General features: G+C 42.4%; 1 protein-coding gene across 1 annotated transcript in view; it reads left to right on the forward strand.

Moving 5' to 3' along the window:
• Positions 1 to 3,779: 3,779 nt before the first annotated feature.
• Positions 3,780 to 23,000, forward strand: part of ATP10A (ATPase phospholipid transporting 10A (putative)) — a 114,327-nt gene continuing 95,106 nt past the window's right edge. Inside the window, exon 1 of the mRNA XM_048325031.1 lies at positions 3,780 to 4,645. Within this exon, the coding sequence (XP_048180988.1) occupies positions 4,203 to 4,645 (443 nt within the window). The 5' untranslated portion in view covers positions 3,780 to 4,202. The remainder of the gene's footprint in view (positions 4,646 to 23,000) is intronic.

Consider the following 23,000-nt stretch of genomic DNA (forward strand, 5'->3'; position numbering starts at 1 on the left):
CCAAAGAAAATGTGCACAGTTGAAGGAAAGAGTCAGGCACTGGGAAAGGCTCTGGAGAGAGCTTGAAATTCAAGAGATATTGGGCATCAGAGGCTGGATTCAGGTTAATTGCAGGAGAAATCAGAGCAGATACCCAGCAAAATGCAGTTAGATGAAGGATGGTCAGAAACAGCCATGTGACAACAAAGGAAGAGCTCCAGACAGGAAGGAGACATCAGTGGGTGGCACGGAGCAGCTGGAACACACAGCAATCCTCAGACATCACCTGGATTTAGTGATTTGCTCCAATGACCCTGAAAAATAGTAAAGAGTCCACATTTTAGTTCAGGTTATCGAGTAAATCTAGTCTTTGGCTCTTGGCTCCTCAGGCTTTTCAAAACAGTTTGCTTCTGTTTCTTGACGGTGATACTTTGTAGGATCCATGCATCATCCAAAGTGATTTGAAGCCAATTTCCTTTCGCCTCCTTTCCTCCAGAAGACTCCATAAGAAAGAGATGCAGATGTACTGCAGTTGACAACAAGAGCAACATACTTGTCCTTTTGTATTCAAAAGCTAGAGCCAGACTTGTGCACGTGTATTCTGTACCAGTTGAAAGCTGAATTTGCTGCCTGCCTGCCTCTTATTTCCAACCTTGCATACTTAGACTGTGTGGGCAGGGAGAGGTCAGATATGAGTTTAGGTACAAATATTTGTGCTTTCTCAAACCCTTTGTGCACAGTTTTATTTACAAATGGAAAGGAAGGACTAAATTCTTTTAAGTGTCTACGTTGACAAAATTTTTGGCTAGAAAAGCCTAACAAACACTAGATTTTACAGGATTTTTAAAAGAAGGTTAACTCTTGTTTTTATTTATCATGGATTACATTTCATCAGGTTTTAGTATTAATATCCAGAATATTGCATTCCTTGGGTGACTGCACAGAAAGCAGAGGGTGCCACATCCTTTCCTCATGGCACTGCCTTGCAATATTTTAGCTTGTCTGTATTAGTTAAAAAGCAGTTTACTAGTAACAGAGAAAGCCCCAGTCAATGATATGAGATGAGCTTTTCAGCTCTTGACCAGTGGGGTGTGGCATATTTTCTACTTTTTTTATAATGAACTTTTCCAAGGGTGGCACTTAACTCTGCCAATACATACTCAAATACAAAGGCTTTAAACTGCTTTTAAATAAACAATATAGCAAACAAATGCAGAATTCTTCAGAGGCTCCCACCCAACTGTTTGTTATCTTTCTGCTGCTATATCTGTTGGTAAAACCCAGCTCACGGGAATTACACAAAAACTTTCAGCTTCTATTCAGTATCTTTAAGTTTCTCTCCTCTTACTCTGTTGCAGAAGAAACCTTGTTAATGTGAATCCTGAGCACTCCAAAACTATGCAAGTAAAACAGGTTTTAAAGTGTAGTGCACTGATTTATAGACCATTTCTTAAAATTGTGGGATTGTAACTGACAATTTTGGGATACCTGGTGTCACAGGTTTGGCCAATACCACTAGGTGTAAGCACAACTCATCCCAGGTTAGGCTCTCCAAACTTGCACAGGTGTTTTCCTTAAAGAAATGGTTTAAGGGTAATGTGAGAATTGTCTTTTCTTACCTTGCCTTGAGCACTGTGTTTGAAAGTTTAATGATACTACATATCTAATCCTTAATTTACTTTCGGCTACTGTTTGCTGAATATGCAGTGCTAAGCCAGATTTACACACCATTTCTTGATGATTTACACACTATTTTTATGTGGTGGACTCAGTGACTGAGCACTGGCTTACTTCGCCTCCCAGCACAGGCTCTCACTACTCCACAACACTGGTGTGCGCACCATCTTTCCACTCAGATGTGCTATACTCAAGACATTTGTGAGCCACCTGGCATCGATAAAGATATGAACAGTTTATTCTACTAGGTGATGCGCTTTGACAAGAGAAAGGAAAAAATATGACTGGTTCTCCTCTAATCACCAACCACTGTGTAAACAAGTTGGAGGGCTGTCTGGAGGAAAGATGAAGCCTGAACAGTGCTTTGGCTCCTGGAGGCCAGGGGTGAACCAGAGACCCACAAAACACTGGGCTGCAGAGGTTGGCAGGCCAGTGGCAGAAAGTCCAGCAATTCACTTTTGGAGTATCCACCACTGCCTGCAAGGAGCCCTTGGACGAGTGAAGCTCAGTTTATGGGAATATTGCACAATGATAAAATGTCCTCCTCATCCCATTCCAGCATTTCCAAAGCACAGGAAAAGGATATTTGTTCATTCCAGTTTACCCTTTGTTAACCCCAAGTGTAAGCAAACAAACAAACAAAACAAAACAAAACAAAACTAACACAGAAAATTTAAATTGGGAGGGCTTTTTAAATTTTTCTCTTTTTTTCCCTCTTAACATTTTATACTTTTTTCCCTTATCAACAAAGAAGTACACTTTTCAAAAAAAAAAAAAAAGGCAAATTTTCCCTTTTCCCTTGCACTAAGTAAAACCTTGTTGTTTCAATATTCCAAGAGCCGAGAAAACCAGGAAATTCCTGCTAAGTTTGAAGTAGCATCAGAAGAGCTGACAGCAGGATTGGTAAAGGGTTTGTGGCTTCACACAGTAGCAGTATCAGGTCATGTGCTGAACTAGTATTCACCTAGTGCCTCATGGCCTGAAAAAGGTTCATAACTAACTGGACGCTTTGAAGAGCAATTACAAACATACCGAAAATGGGAGAAGGAAGGATGGAAACATAGCACTACATACAGGCTGTGAGGCTCAGGTAATGGCTTTCACTTCCTGGTCTTCGCAGAATTTGTCATGGCAGCATCTGAGTTGTGGGACTAGGTACTTTCCCCAGAAGATGCCCCAGTCCTGTCCTGACCTCATACCAAGACTAGATGTTTATACTTTATGCCTGTTTTCTGTGACAACAAGAAACATGCTGACAGGTATAAAGGGCTTGCTTTTGTACTCAATATGATCCCACCTTGGGATATCATAGGATCAGGACAAAGGGTCCCACCATACAATGCATCTGTGCATTTTAGTTTAGACACAGCCTGGAGTGACCTGTGGCAGCCTTTCATGCTGCCTAAGGAATCCCATATCCAAAGGGTCTGCTCTTAAATCCCAACCTAAAGTGATGCTGTAAAGACTCACGTCACACTCAGTAGCAATTATTTACTCTCTTATTATTTGTTCTTTAAATCTCTGCATTTATTTACTACATTTCTTTACTTGAGACTTTAGACTAAATATTTCGATCTAGATTATCTTCTCTTCTGTATTTCTTGCCTGTCCATCATGACCTGTAACCGTATCTTTCTCCAGAAAGTGCAGGGCGTAAAACCTCAGAGCAAGAGACTGGCATTTTCCAATCCTTGCTGGAAAGACCTACCCTACCGCAAGGGAATAGAAAAACCCTCAGAGGCAAACGTGCATTACACCACACCACTGCCAGGGCGTGTGGGGGGGGGGGGCAGTGCCTAATGCTTTCCATCGGAAACCTCATTTTTTTTGGTTGCCCCGTTTGCGGTTGTCCCAAAGCACCATGGCCGCCACCAACAGACTGTCTGGCGTACCAGACAGACGTGAGGAGCTGGGAGATTATGTCCTCTATCTCCCATGCTAAGCACAGGGATGGGTATAAACGTGGCACACGGATTCAGGCAGAAAGTGGAGTGTTTCGCCGTGAGTCAGCTGGTAAAAACTCCCACCAGCTGCTGCTGGGGCACCGTGGATAAAGCGCAGCGCCGACGCTTCAGTGGGAATTTTCTCTTTCCTCACTCGAACCTCTTTCCTCTTCCCACACGTAACTACAAGTCATAAGCCGCCGATAAAGTGTCCTCCCGGGTCCGTACGCCGGCACGGCACGGCACGGCACGGCACGGGACGGCGCTAGGGGCAGCCTGTGCGCGGAAGGGCCGCTCCCGTTTCCCTCTTCCCCGGCCCTGCCCGCATCCCCTGCGCCCGGGACGGAGAGAGGCCCGCGGGCGGAGGGCTCGGCTCCCCGCCTGCCCACGTCCCCTCCCCGAGCCAGCAGGAGGAGGAGAAAGCGAGAGAGGTCCCGGCAGAGCGGCTAGGAGCGGGTTCGAGACAGCCCTCCTCCCCCCGCCCGCCCCCGGAGGGGAAGAGGAAAGGAGAGCCGTGGCGGGCGGCGGAGGATGATAACTTAGGGCCGTGCCTGGCCGTGGGAGCTGCCCGCGCTGTCCGGGCGAGGACACGGGGCGGCAGCGATGTCCCAGGGCACGGCAGGAGGAGAGGGAGCGCCCCAGGTGCTGCCGGAGGGGAAGGAGAGACAGAGGAAGAGGAGGCGGAGGAAGAAGAAGGAGAGTAAGACGCGGCTGGTGCGCTCCAGCCTGCTGTTACCTGAGGCCGAGACAGAGAAGTCCAGGAGGACGGTCCTGGCCTGCAACCGCCTCAAGACCACCAAGTACACGGCATTGTCCTTCCTGCCCAAGAACCTCTTTGAGCAGTTCCACCGCCTGGCCAACGTCTACTTTGTGTTCATCGCCCTCCTCAACTTCGTGCCAGCCGTCAATGCCTTCCAGCCGGAGCTGGCCTTGGCCCCCGTGCTCTTCATCTTGGCGGTCACCGCCATCAAGGACCTCTGGGAGGATTACAGCCGCTACCGCTCCGACAAGGAGATCAACCACATGGAGTGCCTGGTGTACAGCAGGTGAGGCAGGGCGGGTGAGTGCAGGGGACGGCAGCGCCGTGGTGGCAGCCCGCGCTGGGGTCCCGCCGGGCACCAGGACTCAGGCCAGCAGAAGTGAGGACACAGGGCAGTGAGCAGGTCCATTGTGGAGGGCTTTCATTTCCACTTCAAGGGCGAAGAAACTTCCAGTTGCCCGTGTCTCCCAACTCTTAACTCAGAACTGCGGGAGTTCATACAGTCCTGTACCTACAGGTGAAAGTGAATCCATTCTGACCGGTGGGGTCCCACAGTAAATCACTTTATGCAAACACACAGTTTGACAGCTCACAATTTACAGTGTGAGCTGTAAATTACATTCATGTATAGTTTATGGTATTAATTTCCTTATAGTAACATGAGAACTCATGCAATCTCCTATTAAATCTTCAATGAGTGAAGGAAGGATAGAGGCCAGAGGCTTCTGAATTTCATTTAGGTCTGTGAGATTTCATGACACGTGAAATTAGCGAGCCCAAACTTTGTCTTTCTAAAGAATGAGCCGGTCTTTCCATTGGACATTTACTTTTAAGCGAATGTTTTTTATTGATCATCTCAAATGTCATCATTCCCTGTGACTTTGCTGTTTCCCAGTGCTTGTGATGGAGCATTAGGTCATTTATGTCTCTCAGAATTAGTTTTTCTAATGATCTGGACAATACATATAGAGCACTGCTGTGGTATTTGTAAATCACACTGAAATGACTTTTGCATCAACATTTATGTTCTTAGAAGCCAGCTTTACAAAATTTTTGTTTTGCTTTCCTCATAGTGTGAGTCGTCTCTTAGTAGTCTAAGGCTAAGGTTTCCTGGGGAATGAAAGAAGGATATATTTTCTGAGAAATCAGATTTTAGTTTCATTTCTGATGTTTCTAACAGAAATGAAACACGTGCCAAGAAGCTTACATTCTGATTCCACAGACTGTCTGGGAGGGTCTTCTGGGCTGACGTAAGCACAAGACAGAGCAACTCTCCTATTGCAAGAAAGGCATGTGAAAAAAAAATACACTGAAAAAGAACTCGGAAAAGGCTGCATTTCCAACATCAGCAGACTCAGCTTGTTATTTCACAAACTGGTATCATGTAAGAAATCTCACCCAGGGATATTCCTCCACCAGTAGATATGCATGCATGAAAACACAAGTAAAATGGCCTTATTTCTGTAAACTAAACCAAAACCAATCCAGTCAAATCACACTCGTAGTTACTGCTAACCTATACCTGTGCCTACTGCCTTGCTTGTCTGTAGTTGTCCTTAACTCTGAACACTTCTGGTGTTGAGGAAGATGGATCGCAGGAGGTCTTGTAAGGGGCTATTCATGCAGAAAGTAAAATAATGCTAATAAGGATGGTTAATCTAACCTTTTCCAAAAAAAATCAGTTTAGAAATAAGCTCTTTTGTCTCCTAGGTTGAAAAGCAGTAAGTGCCTGTTGCAGAAGATGTTCAAAATATTAACAAATACCAGTACTGGGATATTAATTCTGGAATGTTTTTCCCCCAGCAATTTTCCATATCCCTCTCTGCTGCCAAAAAAGTAGACATGACTATGGGAAAAGGCTTTGATGTTAATATCTCTTGTGGTCTTTTGTGAGTCCCAGCTAAGTGCACTGCCCTTTGTAATGCTTGTACTATTGCAGAGTAAGTCAGAATTGTTCCTTTTACTGCAGAGTTTAGATTGCTGCTGAGTGACACTTACACAGATAATTTGGGAGTGGTTTTCCTTTGCATTGGCATCAAAGGCACATGTCGGCCAAATCCTTGTGGGGTGGCAAACATGGAAGTGTGTGAGCTCTATCACCTATTCAGGCACAGCTTTCTGGCTGGATGCAGAGCTGAACGGTGTGTGCTTAACAGCCCACCACACAAGCGTGGTTCCCAGCAGCAGCTCACCTATTTTCACCTTCCAGCAGTCCCTAGGGAAAGCTTCCCTCCCACAATTGAAAAATACAATCAAAACATGTGGTTAAAGTAATTTGCTCACATGTTTTTAATCTGCCCACTTTTTCTTCTTTTGTAGCTTTTTTTAAACTTCACCTTTTTAAACACCCTCCAGCTCCAGTGAGCAAGATGGGACTAGAAACTTGCTACTTCTGCAGATAAGAGCTAAGATTCCTGCTTACTTGAGTGACGGGGTACCAAGGTTGAGAGATTTATATCAAGGTCATTGAAGTTGCTGGGCGTGAGTTCAGAAAAGCTGTTTTCTTAGAAAGGTGTCATGCCAGGAGAAACACAAGGGATTGATCCTGACTTCTTTGTTTCCTTAGTCTCTTTGTTTCTGGAAAAATGTTGAAGCATGTCACATAAGGAAGTAATAAATGACAGCTTTCTCCTCACATCGATTTAATGCTGATCCCTTATCAGTTTTACTACCTTTTGAGCAGACCAGACTCTCTCTGTCTCTCCCTCCCCCTACTTGCCACTTCCTTTTGGTAGGGGCAGACTTTGATGCAAATGCTGTCCTTGATAGAAATGCTGCTGTAGGTTAATGAACATACCTGCAGTCCTGTGTTCCCCTAGGACTGTCAGGGAGCAGTAACTCTTCTCTTGCTGGTCAGTATTTCATAGCTTGGAAAGAGGCCTTCTGCAGGACAGGATGTATCTGACTTCCAGGACTCTGTGCTGTGATGGGCTCCCTTTCCTGCCAGCCTTCAACACAGCTGCTAGAGCCACCTCAAACACAGACTACAGCGTTCAAACACACTACAGCAAAATAACGTTGAATTGTAACAGTCAGCAAATGGAGACAGGGACGTTTGCTTCAGTAGTAGAGAAAAGCCCTCTGTCTTATGTTCCATGTTATTTAGTGACCAAGTAAAGATTCAAGTAGGATACTATGTGTTCTGTCATGTATCCTTTTTATGTGTAATCCATACGTGCTTTCCTGGCTGCTGAAGTACCTGTCCTCTGCTAGGTACAAGCAGCATTTAGTGATGCAAAACCTACAGGACAGAATGCAGGAGTAGGCAGAGCCTAGGGCAGCGCATCAGGAGGAGGTTCTACACGACCCCTGCAGTGTCTCCTGGCTGGTGCTCTGGCACAGCCTACACAGGCAGATCGTGTCAAGAACTGATCTGGGTGAAAATGCTATTCTCCTGGTATGCTGACTGCTTGACAGCTGGCCTTCTTCCTCCTGCCTGTCCAGTGGACTCAGATGACCCATTCTCATACAGCCACTGTGGAATCAATGACTCTGTGACTCAGAGTTGGCAACACTTATGAGACAACAAAACAGCAAAGGATGATGCAACCTAAAGTAAGAAGTTTAAGAGAGATGCAGCTTGTTTTGACAGAAAGAAGACAGTTTTCATTTAGAAATCCTGGATGTGGTGGAGAGTGGAAAATACCTCAGAAAATTATTGCTTTCTAGAGTCAGATGAAAAGGGAAAAGACCTGATTCTTTGAATAAATTGAAAGAAGCTGTTGAGTTTAAATTGGCAGCTTATGTCAAGGAGTGAAACACACAGGAGAATTGCAGACTTGCGTTGCTCTGTGATGGACTTAGCAGGTCTGACTGTAAGAGCAGACAGGGTCTTGAGGAAGATCTCTTAGCCAAGAGGAGCTAATAGGACCTCTCTCCACAGGCCTTTAGGGCACCTCTCTCATTTGGCAATACAGAGGAAATGAGGCACTTACTTTAGGAGGACGGTTTCACAGGTCACCTAGAATTTCAGTTCTGTACAGGTGCTTAAGCTAGGAATGCTGGATGACAGCCAAAACTCTTAGTTGATTTAAATGGAGGGAAGTTACAAAGGCATTAGAGCCTAGCCTGCAGAAAATAGTTTTTGCAAACCTGTGATCACCTTAGACTCCTCTCTTTGTTCCTCTTCCTCATTTCTATTGCCCAGGGATTGAGGTTGAAGACTGGAGATTACAAATTTGCAATCTTCACAGCAAAATCTGTGTTAGTGTTGGACTTGGGAGGATGGAAGGGTGACATTTTTCTTTGCAGTTACTGTTCTCCAGTGCTCACTGGCTCTCATTGGAGTCGTGGATTGCACATGTAAATGTCTGCTGTTAAATATTTGATAGAACTAAATTTGTGGCTGGGGCAGAAGCTTTGATTTCAGTGTGCTGATACAAAATATGGTATATGTTTACATGACATGTAAATAGAAGATGAATAGGGATAACTACAATCACAACAAATAATAACACTTGTCCATCAGGGAATTACATTTTATTACTGTCTCGGGGCTGTGCTGGTGAAATAATCTCTGCTAACATTTTTCTAGGAGCCGTATGTTCAAAACCAAAGGGCTTTGTCTTTTAAATCTACTCTCTAACCCTTACCATGTCTATCAAAGAGTATTGCTAAAAACTGTAATGCCTCTGCATACTGATGAAAGAGTGATAACTGCTTCTCGTGTCAACCTGTGACTTAGAAAATCCATGACAAATTGCAATTTATGACTGGATACTTGTCACCCCTGAGGTGTGGAAAATGTTTAATGGGGCATTCAGACAGCTATCAAAGCAGGCGGTTTTGCATTAAATGTTAATTTCTTTCTGCAAAACTGACTGGGGAGGAGAGAAGAGAGTGTGATGTGGGCGACATTTACTATAATTTCAAAAATACTCTTCTTTCTTCTCTTTGTCAACTCACCTGTGAAAGCAATTCCAGCCTTGGAGGAAAAAGATGCAGCAGTATTACCAAATCCTCACAAAGCCATGGTAGATCCCACTCATGGCTTCAGAAACAGCCAGATGATGACTTGCTTGCAACCACTTCACTTCTTAGGTGCCTTATTTTGCTGGCAACACCAGTCTCTGAGGAATTAGGTTGTGAATATCTCCCACTGCTACCATAGTCAAGAGCAGCTTCTTGTCCCAAAATGTGCTGGCAGGTAAGACATTTCTCACTAGAAGAAACAAGCTTGTCTCCCTTCCAGAACACAAATGTCACTAGAAGTGATTCAAAAGGAAACTACCTGGGATTACTCAGTTTCCTCTGTGAGTGAATTTGGTGCATAAAAAGCTGAAAGCAGGAAGTAGTGGTCTGAATCTGTTGGTGAAGTCAGTATTCCTTCCCTGAGTTTCAGAAAGATGCCTCTCTGTTCATCTTACTGTCTTTGCCCTTCACTTCAGTTTGAGCCAGGATGGCAGTGAGTAAACTCAGTGAGCAATGTAGTAGAGGCTCCTCTGTTAGACTGATAGTGAGCAGTTTTATTCTCCAGTAGAGTTTATCCAAGTAGCAAGGGACGTCTGTGCTAATCTTCTGAGATGTAGCCAGCTGGAATGCGCAGGACAACCCGTCTCTCTGTCCAACTGTATGTATGCAGTTTATTTGCTATTCCGTGTAGGGTAAATTTTCTAAGTGCCTGAGCTTCTTTATTGGAAAAGAAAAATGCTTGCCTCTTGTTACTAAGCTCTTTCATTTGTATTGGATGTCATGAGAACTGTTGTAGGCTATTTCACATGCCTCTGGCTGACTGCCAAAGAAGATGCTGTTAATCTCCACTGAAAGACCTGGTGATGTCCCCAAATCAATTTTTTCTGTTATACACCACACTCCAGAGAGACACCATAATCTCTTGTGCTAAGCAGACCATAGCCCAGAATTATAGGTGGCCACCTTGTGTGAAGATCTACTTGTTGTTTTGTGTCTTTATTAACTTGAGACCATGATTATTGTTGGAGGTAGCCAAAAGAGTAACAGCTCTATTTGTTTCTGTCAGAGTGCATTTCCAAAGAAAATACACAAGAGAATTGTGTGTACTGTTCAGCTCTGCCTGATATTGTGATTCCACCTTCCACCATGTGTCACGTAGTCAGCAGAACTGAAAACCAGAGTTGAAACCCATGACAGCCATGCAAAAATCAATGTTTATGGAACTGCTCACTAGCTAGCATGGCATAACTTAGTCAGGACGTTCCTCTCACAAGCAGATCAATCCTCCAGAAGTAATAATTGGAGAAAGAAGAAGGGCCCCTGCCACTGGGCAGGACTTTTACAGGTACCTCCTCCAGGCTTACACAACCCTTATGGATGGGCAGGTTGCTTACCTTGACATAGCACAGGGAGAAGTCAGATTGCCACATCTCCCTGCTGTGTAATCCAGCATGCTTCCAATTTGCAGAATAGTTACTCTGTGTGAGAGCAGTCTAAGGGGTGCCTCTCCTCTTCCCTGCAACACCAGGCCTTTTGGGAATGTTGTGCTTTTTGTGTATGGACACAGTAAGGTCAATGCAGCTGGGAAGCCAAGTGCACAGCTTCAGGATTACACCCAGTCTGCAGGATTTATGCTGTGCAGGCTTGGTTTTAGCAATTGCATGTATTGAAAGCAATTAAGTTCATGAAAAGCAGAACAATTTGTTTCACTTCACATAGTTGTGGAGGTGAACCAGTTTGCATGGCTTACCTTCAGCCTTAGTGTTCTCACTTTGGGAGTTGTTACTAACGCAGCTGTGGTAGCAGCCAGTCATGTTTGTACCCAGAAGTGATCCACAGCAGAAATGTGATTTGTACCCGCCAGCAGTGCCTCACCAGAACGTGGAAGCAAGACAGATTCTCCATGCACTGGGCCAGGGAGAGTGCATTTCAATGAATGGCATAAAGCGAGGAGCCTGCTAAAAGCCAGGACACTTGCCTCTCATGGGTAAATTTGTGTAGTTATGGGCAGCAGCTTCCTCGGTTGCACATCAAGCACAAAAGTTGACTCACACCCAAAATTCAGCCACAATGCATATTTGTGAAAGATGCTAGCTTACAGCTTCTCCTAAGCAGGTGCTAGTGCTGGTGTGCAGGAGAGAAGTGCAAAGGAGGAGATTTAATAGCCCTAATATTGAGATCCACTGAGAAAATGTACGTTTCCAAATGTATCTTTGATTCTGAAAAAAAAGCAAACCTCAGATTTAGTTGGAGATGAGCTGCATGTTCCTGAGTGAATTGGTTTAATCCTTGCTGTGTGTACAGGAAGTGGGAATGAGGGGGCTTCAAAGTAAGAGCTTACAGTGCCTGTAAGATGTGAGCTGAGAGGAACATCTTTCTCTTTTTTACTCTTTCAAGGATACACATACACAGCCTGTCCAAATCAGGCTAGCCATCCAGCTAGTAGGGTGTTCTGTCCTGTGGGCTGCTGGGGATAGCTAGTCCTTCTGAGCTGGGAAACCACCATCTTGTTCTTTGCTCCAGCAGGAGCAGTGTTTTAACTCTGTTTCAGAGCGGTTGCAGGTGAACAACCCTGCCGTGGTCAGCCCACATCCTTCAGGCTATGTTGGTTAAAGGACAGTCCTGAACTGGCAAGGCTGCATTTTGAAGGGTGGGAAACATCTTCCATCTCCAGTGCTATTTTGTTACAATTTTATTCTTGTCTGACCACAATTTCTCTAGAGTGACAAGTAGGCCAGTCTTTTCAGTTCAGTGGCCAACATTTGCATCATGCCCAGTCATTTCATAAACCCAGACTCTGCTGGAGATTTGTTTTAACAGGCAGGGAGGTCACTTGTTTTGTTTTTATGTTCTGGTTGTCTGGAAATACTGACATACTTCAAGGAAGAGTTTAACTCCTTGACTGACAACTGACTTCAGTTCTTATATATCTGTGCTGTTACATTAACACTGAGGGTGTGAACACTATTGCAGAATATTTGGTATTTCTGTATTTTTGATGTAGGTTTTAGTTTCGACTTTCTGAATAAAAAGAGAAAGTCCACGATGAAGTGTCAGCTTTTGTAAGCAGAGGTCTTTTATCTTTCTATATTTTCTTACGCTTCCTGGGCTTTTTCTGGGTCTCACAGCCATGTACATGTAGCCTCAGACCCTGTCTTTTCACCTTGCAGTAGCAACCTGAATATGCCTGTTTTGGCCATGTTAGCTGATTTTGTGTGTGTGACTAGCAAGTCATTGGCAAAGTTGTTGTGAAATCTCCCAAAATACTGACGCCAACAAAGGAAGTGCAGAACAGCAGTCACCTGAATACATCAGTGAGTATATTCTCAATATCTAGACATGGAATAAGATGCCTCAGAAAATTTGTCAGTGAACCAATTTTAGCAGACAGATTTAGCAGCCAAACCCTTAGAGATGCAGAAAGTTCATTAACTACATTAGAAAGATGTAACCTATTTGGGCAGAAGTAGATGATAAGAAATCAAATATAATCAACCTAAGTCTGATTCTGCAGTTGTAGTGCATTGTTTTTGCGTGGGCCTACACTTACATTTGGAGATTTGTATGGTTCCTGTATTTTCTTTTTCTCCCTTTTTAGGATTTCCATGTTCTCATTGTCAACTTCTCCTTGCCATACTTCCCTCTGCTGTATAAGTGCAGAGCTGTGAAGCTAAAGCTTGATCTTACACCATTTACCAGAATAAAGACATATGTTGACTTTATCTGCATGTTTGAGAGCATGTAGGTCTTCCTTCCTTCACTCTCCTAGGTTCCAGTTTTGTCAGAGAAGCATGGACTGGGGTACCCATCTCCCAGCAGAGCCGCTGATTTATATCTTGACTCTTCTGCAAATGCCAATAGTTGCTTTCCCTGTAAACAGTAGTGAGCCAGTGACTGTAGCTCTCTTGCAGGAAGCCCTCTTAAGTGCTAATTAGGTCCTCTCTGATCTGACAAAGGTATTTCCTATAGGAATTTGTAATATTCTTTCTGGAACATGAGGTGAGATTTATTTCATGTGTCTTTTAGCTAAAAGGTACATGTCCAGTCTGACCAAATCATCTACACTTGTGCCAAAATTGGTGGAGAGCATCGAATGGTTTGGGGGAGGAAATCTTTCCAGCTTATTTGAGACACTTACCTTGGGTAAGTTTGGATCAAGAGCTCCTTACCTCTCTCCAGTGATGATACAGGTGAAGCTCAACTAGATGGCTTGCTTATACAGCTAAGTTCAGGTGAGGTAAATCCCATTAGTAAACTTAGAGGGGATAGATATTACTTCCTGTCAATTAACACGCCATACGGTTTTTGACTGTAGAAGAGTAAGTAGCCTGTTCTGCTCAATATACTTAATGATTTATTTAAGAACTATTATTTGAGAAGCACAGATATGAGTACACTCACCTGTCAGGTGAAGGGGATAACCTAGCATCCAGTGTTTCATCTCTTGCCATGTTCTGCCCTCAGCAATAGCCATTAACTTACTGTTCATACTTGTGAAATGTATTTATATCATCTATCGCAGTGTTGAGAAACAATATAAGAGGTTAGTTGTTGTCAATAAATAGTTTTCTTCTTTGAATGACTGATTATATTTGCATTTCTGTGGAGTTTTCCAGACTGTCCTCATAACGTAGGGAATCTTGGTATTTTGGGGGTCTTATTTGTTCTTTAACTTCAGATTCAGCTTTTGGGGATGAGTGTTGAAACATAAGGTAGGAGGTTCCTAGTTCTGTCTTTTGTTTGCCTGGATGTACCTAAATATTAGGTCAACTAATAAAATTACTTTGCAAGCTGTGTCTCTGAAATGCAGAGGGCAGTTGTGTGTTTGACATAATCATGGATGTTGCAAGAATGAAAGTGGGGCTTCACTGTCAGGTGTCTCATAAATATCAGATAGGGCTATTGGGCTTCTGGATTTTGCCCAGTAGGTTCAGATATTCAAACCTGCAGGTGATATTGCTAGGTTATCAGGGATCGAATCAGAGGAATCAATGGTGAAGTTATTCTGCTAATTTTGCTGATTTACCCGCGGTTACCAATTTCTCTGCTGGAATTTTAGTGTCCGTCCCTATGGGAGCATAAGCTCTTGCAGATATACCATGTAGCCAATATGAGGTGCAAGCTTCATAAGATGTCATGCCACTGTTTGCTATCTTCAGAGTCCTAAAATCTGTCCAATTGCAGCATTTGACCTTCTGCTCTTCCTGATCCTTTTAGGCTTAAATGTACTGAATCCTATCAGGTTTTTCCTACATGTATGTCCCATTTATTTTCAGTGCATGTCTGCTTTTTGTGGATCCTGGCTGTGTGTGTAAGTTCCTCTTGCTGTCAGATCCTGTGCTTTCTAAAATTCAGGCTCAACAGAAAAGACGTACCACAGCTGAGCCAACCATCAGCCTAGTAGTGCTGATGTTTAATCTGCTACACCCATGTTCCATGAGTCCAATTTAAAAGTCTGTAATAGTATTTTATGGACTGAACAATCCACGATATATCTTAAATTTGAGGAATACCGCTGTGGACTGACATCTGCCAGCTCATGCCACAAAAATGTGTGTGAGACCAGTGAGAGCAATCTGCAAAGAATATTGCAGTATGGGACCCCCAGACTGACAGTGCATCTCAGTATGTAGAGCTAACAAAGCTAGCACTGAAATATAGTCTAGGTTGGAAACCCAACAGCCAGTGGATTTTGTGTATTTGCAAAGTGTTTGGTTGTTAATGTGGTTTTTATTTTGTTGGTTTTGTTTGTGTGTTTATTTGTTTTTATATCCAGTTAATAAAAAGGTAGAAATTATCATTTAATACCCCAGTTTCAAAACTGTTGGAAGAATCAGCCTGATCTTTACCAATTTCACTAAAGATAAAACTAATGCGAAAACTTATGTCCAGAATATTTATTTCCTTTTAAACAGAAGTACTGAAGAAGAATCTAGCATAGAATAGTGGTTTTGAAGCACATACAGTCTCTAACTTTTAAAGCCTTTGCTCTGCATTTAAGTGTAAGATTTCTCTAAAATTCCCTATGGTTGTTCTAAATTCAGTCCTCCTTGGAATGCAGGGAGCAGAAGAGGGGGAGGGTTCCTGAGTTTATTTTCAATGGCATTTGGTTTGGCTTGGAGGATTTTTATAATGCTAATTTGGTCGTTCCATATTAATTCATGTTCTTCCTCTGCTGCTCCTAAATTGGAAACTTTCCATTTTACATCTGGCAGTCTTGTCCTCAGTTGTTTAACCTTTATGCTTTATCACTAGAAATAGCTGGTTTGTGCATGGAATCCAGCCTCTTAGTCGTAAAAACATTCCCTTCGGCTGTCCTATCTGGCAACTTCTAGAAAGGTTTTCAAGTTTGGGGGTTTTTTTTGGTTTTGTTTTTTTAACCACTATTTGCATTTATAGAAAGCATGCCTGAGTTGACAGTGCTGCACCCTACCAAAAAGTTTTAACCAAGAAAACTACCAGGCATACTCTTTACCACTGGTAGGAAGTACAGAAAGACAACCAAATGTAGAGACTGAAGTGGTTAAGACCTGTGATGTATCGTCCCGGCTAGTTGAGCAGTATTCAAATTAGATGCAAACCTGATTGCTGAACATTTGGGAGCACAGTTCTTACTTTTCCAGTTACTGAACATACATCCCAGATGCCCAGGTCTTCTTCAGGATGTGTCCTCATTGATGTCTAACTCCTTTCTGACCTGTTCTTGAAACTCATGAGTTCCAGTTAGATTCCTCAGCAGTTCATTCCACTGGGAGCATGGACAATATGAAAATATAGTCTGTGAAGGAGAGGTTCCCAGTCAGTGTTTTCTGTAACTTTTATTGCTGTGCTACACACCTGTATATAGTTAATGGGAGCTCTAAGGTGGTATGCAAACTCAAATAAGAGGCAAAACCCAGAAAAAGAGGTTTGTTTGGTTCTTTTTAAGTCTGACTTCCTGTGCAGTTGGTTACATGAATGCTAGTTCTTAAAACTCTCAGCTGTAAAAGGTGTGTTTATGCAGCACACATTCTGCACGAATCATGGCTGTCCCAGCTGGTGTTTCTCAACACCTTCAGAGCCCCATGCAGAGGTGCTTGCTGCTCTGGAAGCAATTTGGGCCATTAGTGCTGTCCTGTCTCTTAGCAGATTTTGTCAGCTCAAACGTGGCCAAGTTCACATGACTTAACATTTTTCTGTGTGTGGATGGGGCACAGCTGGTGGGGGCAGCCCTGCGCCCTGCTCTAATTTATTGTCCTTAGACTGATAAAACCCAGTAAGAAAAAAATGTTCAGTAAATGCATATACAAATTACATTATTGTGCTTAATTTGAGGGTGTTATTTCAGCTTAACTGTGACCAAATTGATAGTAAACCATGATTCCCATTACTGGCAGTTAATGCAGCACTGTTTCCTTAATATCTTTGGATCAGAAAGTAAATTGTATGAAATAAAATCCTGTCAAAACACTCCTTTTTTTTTTCTTTTTTAAGACATATAGATAATAAGTGCGATTTGCTACATCAGCACAGATCAAATTATCAGGAGACTCATGATTCAGGGTTGAAAAGCAAATGGAACAAGCTGGATATAGGCTTAAGATATTCAGGTGAAGCAGATGTAAGCAAGTGCTACTGCAAGTTGTTATCCTTCTATCATATTTCTACCATCTGAATTCATTTTTACTGAGAACTTATGTGAAAAAGCTGCTGTTAAATTCTTAGGAAGGGAGCACAACATTCTTAGGAGTTTTACGAAGCTTAAAAAAAGTAACGTCTTTGTTTTGCAGCAGCATCAGCAGTTCATGTTCCAGAGTAATGTTTACCCTGCAAGAAGTCTGCAGGAGAGCTCTATTTGAGCCATGAGTTTTGCACCTGGCTTTCAGAAATAAGACACTTTTTGCAAGTCAGACCTTCATTATGATTTACAGGATCACCTCCCATGGCCTTAAACATCACTGGCTTTCATACTTGACGTCTGCGTGCATCTGTCTCTGGTGTTAGGGCAGTCCCTGGTGATTTGTGTGAGGAACTCAAAGGTACATTCATTCCACCCTGCAGGGTCTGTATGGACGCTGCAGCATGCTGCTGTGTTGGCATGGGCTCAGCCCTGCACAGAATGACTCTGATGAGCATCTCTGAGCTGCTCAGTAAGGATTGACAGCCAGCGTGAGGCACATAACGCCTTGTCACAGTCACACTGCTTGGAGAGGAAAGCTCACCGTACAGCTCTCAGTACAAAAGTCTCCAACTCAAGTTTCAAGATTATTTTGCACCTCAGAAGAGTCTCTGAGCCTGGTTTACATACACTAATCAAGAAGAAATATTGAAGTTACCATGTTTACAGCTGTATATGGCACCATCAAATCAACAGTCCTTGAATTGAGAAAGTATTAAAAATATGATTGGGAGTTTAATAAGTCTTTAAATGGATATGAATGGAGTCATAGTTGTTTTTCTGTAAGGAAGCAGAGGGCATTTTGTAAATATCAGTTGAGTGCTTTACAACAGGAGAGGTACAAGAGAAAATGGCCAGGGTGACAGTTTTGCTGTCTTGTCAAGAGAAAGTGTGGCTTCACACATAGCAAGTTAGCAGTTTGTATGCTGGGACAGCTGTCTTATTGCATAGCTGTGCTGTATCAAGAATCCTGTGAGCAGTAGACAGCAAACAGCTGGTTTTGGGGAGCCATGATAAAATAGCAGAGATAGGTCTTTTTCTGCAGGTGTTCAGAGTCCAGAAGCTCATGGCCAACATAACCAGTGTTTTCATGGTACTGAAAACAGGCAACACACAACAGCCAAGAAACTGGAAATCCAATATTTTTGTCATGTCCTGGGATTATGCTTTGGCCAGCTCGAGCTTTTGCTCTTGGTTTTACATTTCCAGGAGAGGTGTTTTACTTCTGAAGTTGTGTTTTGAACTCTCTTGGCAAAGGGAGGGCTGATGGTTAACAAAGAAATCAGTCTGCAAGGGTGGTACAGGCAGTCCTTAATTCAGCCTGCTAGGAGAAGGAAGAACAGAGCCAAACTTCATGCATCAGTAGCACTGACTCTGTCTCCTGTTTCATGTTATTAAAATAACACTTCACTGTTTTTTAAGAGGCATTTTCCTAAATGCTCTCTAATGCCCATAACAATTTTAGATGCTGGGAAGTAAATATTTTTATACTACCAGTAGGTTTTTTTGTTTTGTTTTTCCACCACTTGGCAAGCACTGGTATTTGGGGGGTTTTGTATTTTGTTTTGGTTATTCTTCTACAATATTTAGGATGGAGTAGAAATTAGCTTTGCTACCAACACCTTGCAGATACACATACACAAAATACTTGAACGTGCCAAAACAAGTTATTTTTTGCATCAGCATTCCTGAGTTTATTTTCTGCTTGCATGTTTTCACGGAATGCTTCTTCCCAGCTGCTGTGGACAAAAAATTGGGTCTGCAAGGTCGAAAAACCAGTGGCTTTTTAGTTAGTACTATAGAGGTCAGCTCTGGAAGTTGAAGAAAAATATGCAAAATTTAATTATTAGAAGGCCACTTAAGACCAATGTTAAGATAAGTTAAAAAATAAGGAAAAGACAAATGTGGTTCCAGTCTTTAATATCAGTAAAATTAATTCTTAGTGCTTTATAACTGGGTCTTGAAATGAGCTGTGGGAGTAAACTAGGGCTCTGTGGTTTTTATTTACATCTAACCCTTGATTTCTTTTTTGATGGACATTTTTCTGTATCATGACAGACTAATTTCACTTCTAAGCACATGAACTCTCTTTGCAGCAAGATGGGAACATCACCTGTATGAGAAAATCAGCAGTGTCAAGGCAAGCTATATCCTCCCCCCAAGTTGGGGCTTCAAGGGTACCAGTGAATGAAGATGTGCTTGCTGTTTCCTTCCTATTTATCCTGAACACTTTTAAGTAACCCATTTGTGCAAGAGATGTGTTCTCTCCTGCCCCTTTTTTCCTTTTCTTGTTTGTTAGAGTCTCTTGCTGAATTGCTGAAAGGATTTGGCAATCGTTTTGGGAAAGAGGACAGTGTTGAATCTTAAAAGACACTTACAGGGAGTCAGCAGATCTCCACTTGGGTCTTCAAAAGGGTCTTGAGCAAGTTGCATAACCCTTTCTGTGTTTCAAAGTCATAGTCCTCAAAATGGGAAAACCATGATTTATTTAATAGAGTTTTTGCAGTTTGAGCCAGGACTTTTAGAAGAAGTCTTTGTTGTGATTTGATTCTGCTTAAAACTGAGTGGGAGTTCAGTGTTTTGATTTTCTCATTTCAGCAATATTCAAATCAGCTATCTATTGTGGAAAAGTTTAATTTTAATTTTTTTTCTTGGGTTTTTGGATTATCAGTGATCTGATTTCACCATCTTTTCAAATGGGGTAGCAAATAGGTTATGGGAAAACTACAGTTTCAGTTATAAAGAAATCTATATCTACCATCTGTAAGGGACGGATGAGTCCCAACACTACTGTGGTAAATGGGTTATCATTATTATACTTCTCCCACAATCCTCAGGGAAACTCTGAAATAAAAAAGATTTTAAAAGGGCATTGTCAGGCACCCCAGAAAAAAAAGGTGGGCATTTAGTTAAGACAAAGCAAAACATTTGGAGGTGCCATGTGCAGAAATAACCACTCCAGAAATGCCTCTTTACTGAAGAAATGTTACAGCACAATAACAGTTGCCAGCTGGTAGAGATGGAACACTTTGGAAGTAGAGGTGCAATTCAAAATAAAATCGTATGTACAGTAACAAATTAGAGGCAGAAAGAGAGATTCTCCATCATGTTCCTTAGCTACAAATAATCCTGTGAAATATTTGTTCCAAAGGTCAAATAAAAAAAAAGACTTCAAAGCAAAAAGGGTCATACTGAAACTGTCTCTAGAAGATTTATTTCAGGAGGTGAGAAACCTTTTTCATGCAATAGTCTTACAGGTTTTAACTGTAGGTAATGAGAAGTTCTGCAAACATCTGGGCATGAGGATCGCTTATGTCATCAGGCTGAAAATGAGGGGGGTGGTTTTGGAAAAGTTGTTCAAAGAAAGTGCTGATAAGTGCGGGAAACATTAAGCCAAATTCAGTGTTCACTTACCTTCCCTAGGATTGGACTATGCAACAGTTTTAAACTCAAAAGATTTAGATTGGACATTAAGAAGAGATTCTTTTAGGGTGGTGAGGCACTGGAACAACTTGCCCAGAGAATCTGTAGATGCCCCATCCCTGGAAGTGGTCAAGGTCAGGTTGGATGGGGCTTTGAGCAACCTGGTTCAGTTGAAGGCATCCCTGCCCATGGCTGAGAGGTTGGACTAGATAGTCTTTGAAGATCCCTTCCAGTCTAAACCATTCTCTAATTATATGCAGCAGAATAAAGGACATGCACATGAATATCTGCTCAGAGGGAAAACTGGGATTCTCGGAAAGGGTGAGATTAAGGCATAAATTAGCCTCTGTATCCGCCAGCCAAACTCTGTTTATAGCTTTGAAGTTGTTTGGTGTTCTCTGAAACCATTTAGATCAACATGAGATTTCTCTTGAAAGTCTTAAGCCATGTGGGTATTAGGCATCCTGTCCCACTAAACTCGTAGTCCTGCACACAATCCTGGGCAAAAAGATGGGCATTTCCAGAGAGCTGCTGGTCGTATCCATCTTCTGCTAAGAAGAATCGCCCACCAAAGATGTCCTCCCCCATCTTGCCATCTGCTACAGAGACATCTAAGCAAGTAGGGCGGATGAGCTCCCTCACATCTGGAGAGCTTGAATAAGGTGGAATGAAAACCTTGTGTCACCAGGGGAGTAGATGTGGATATGCATAAAGGTGGTCTTAACTGGACAGTATTTTACCTTTATACTGATGATTAGAAAATTGAATCATACTGACAGACCCATGCCCTGTTTGTTGTAAATATCAAACTTTGTTACCAGTTTTAACCTAAATGTTAGCAAGTTTTAGGCCTAATTAGTGCTGTTCTGTTGCTTTATACAAGCTGGGATGTGCTCTCTGAAGCAGCTCAAGTAGCTGCAAGTATCACTAAGATGCTTTTTAGTACCAAATCCCATGCTCCATTATAGACCCAATTTTGTCTAAACTCTTGTAATTTTGTTAGAGCACCTGCTGTTTTTCTAGCAATTGTCATGCTTCATTTTTCACTGGAGAGACTTTACTTTTTCTGTCAAGTGCGATTGAAGCTAGCAAACTGAGCAGCAAGTCCAGACCCAGGCCATCCCCAGCCTGCATGAGCATGGTGCCAAGGGAGCCCTCCTATGTCAACCTCGTGTTACTAGTGGATGGAGCCTTTCTGCCCATGTACCTCTGCCACCATTCGCACTGAAGAAACACAGGCTTTCAAAAGCTGTGAGCGTACCTGAGTCCTAGCAGGCCTGTAGAAGGGCTTTGGACTATAACAGTTCAGGTATACAAGTACTCGAATGCTGGGACTCAGCAGTGTTAGTCTGCTCCTTTTCCCAGCTCTGACAGTCAGCTGGTGTGCTCTTGGACATCTCCTGAAATGCACCCAGCAGTAATTTTCCACCTGCATCTACAAATCCCAGGAGATGCGGGAGGCATTACGCATCGGTTCCGTGGAAGATAAAAACAAGCTTATTGTCAGTAGCCTTAAAGTGCTTCGCGAGAAAAATGCTTGCACATAAAAAATAAGAGAAATCACAAAAATCTCTGCTGTCACTTATGCAAAGTAAAATGGTAAATTTCCTGCTGTCTTGTGTTTGGGACTGCAACTGCTTCCGGTTTTGGGACTGAACAGTGCAAAGACTATGAGACAGCCTCATTTGATCCTATCCAGTTCAGCTATTTTGATTTATCTCAGCTAAGTTGCTGCCCCAGCACCCTTCTGCGCAATTTTGAAACCTTGCAAATATAACAAGTGGATAGAATCTAATTTAGTGCATTCTACTCAAAAAAAAACCCCATGTACTCAATCATTCAGTTATCACACTTACTGCTGTTATGCCATTGTTTATTTCCAGATAGAGCAATGTTGAACAAAGGAGGTTTTTGGTGTTTCTTCAGGGTGAGAAGGTATAAGTTTATTCTAGAAATACAACCTAAGCTGACTCACACATTTTCTGTAAGGAGGGCTGTGTGTCATGCCTCAAATAGAGAGATCTTTACTCAACAGGTAAGGATGACGAGTTAAACCTCTTTCCTCCAGAGAGTACTTAATTGCTTTCTCTTGGGAGGGAAAAAAAAAGCCAAACAAACAAGTAAACAGAAAATGGAAGTGTTCCAAATATCTGTAAAAGTTTTGTTTTCATACTGTGCTTCAATCTCATTACAATTTTTGAGGAGTAATGGTGGTAGTCAGACATTCCTTGGATGGGAAGTGATTAGGGTGCAAATTGCTGTAGAAAAGCACTATTTCCAGTAATAACACAGCAGGTGTTTTGAAAGAAAGCTGCTTTAACCTTTCAGATTGCAGAGGCATCCCAGTAATTCTAAGAATCACAATCAACAAATGCCTAATTTCACTACTGCTTTCCTAATTAAGAGGGGAAAATGGTGTAAGGAAGCTGAATTTTGAAAGACATTCTCCTACAAATTAGCAGTTTCCTATTTCTAATCTATCACTAGAAATAAAGTCATTTACATGTAGTTTCAAGACCTCCATGCTGGATCATAGCATGTTGCTAGCATTGATGGGCACGTCAGGTACAAAAACCTATGTTTTGATCAAAGGCAAAAAAATACAAAGGCAGTGCATCATGGAAAACAGATTACAGTTAGTGATGACAAG

Source organism: Corvus hawaiiensis, chromosome 2, assembly GCF_020740725.1.
Source record: "Corvus hawaiiensis isolate bCorHaw1 chromosome 2, bCorHaw1.pri.cur, whole genome shotgun sequence".
Classification (NCBI taxonomy): domain Eukaryota; kingdom Metazoa; phylum Chordata; class Aves; order Passeriformes; family Corvidae; genus Corvus; species Corvus hawaiiensis.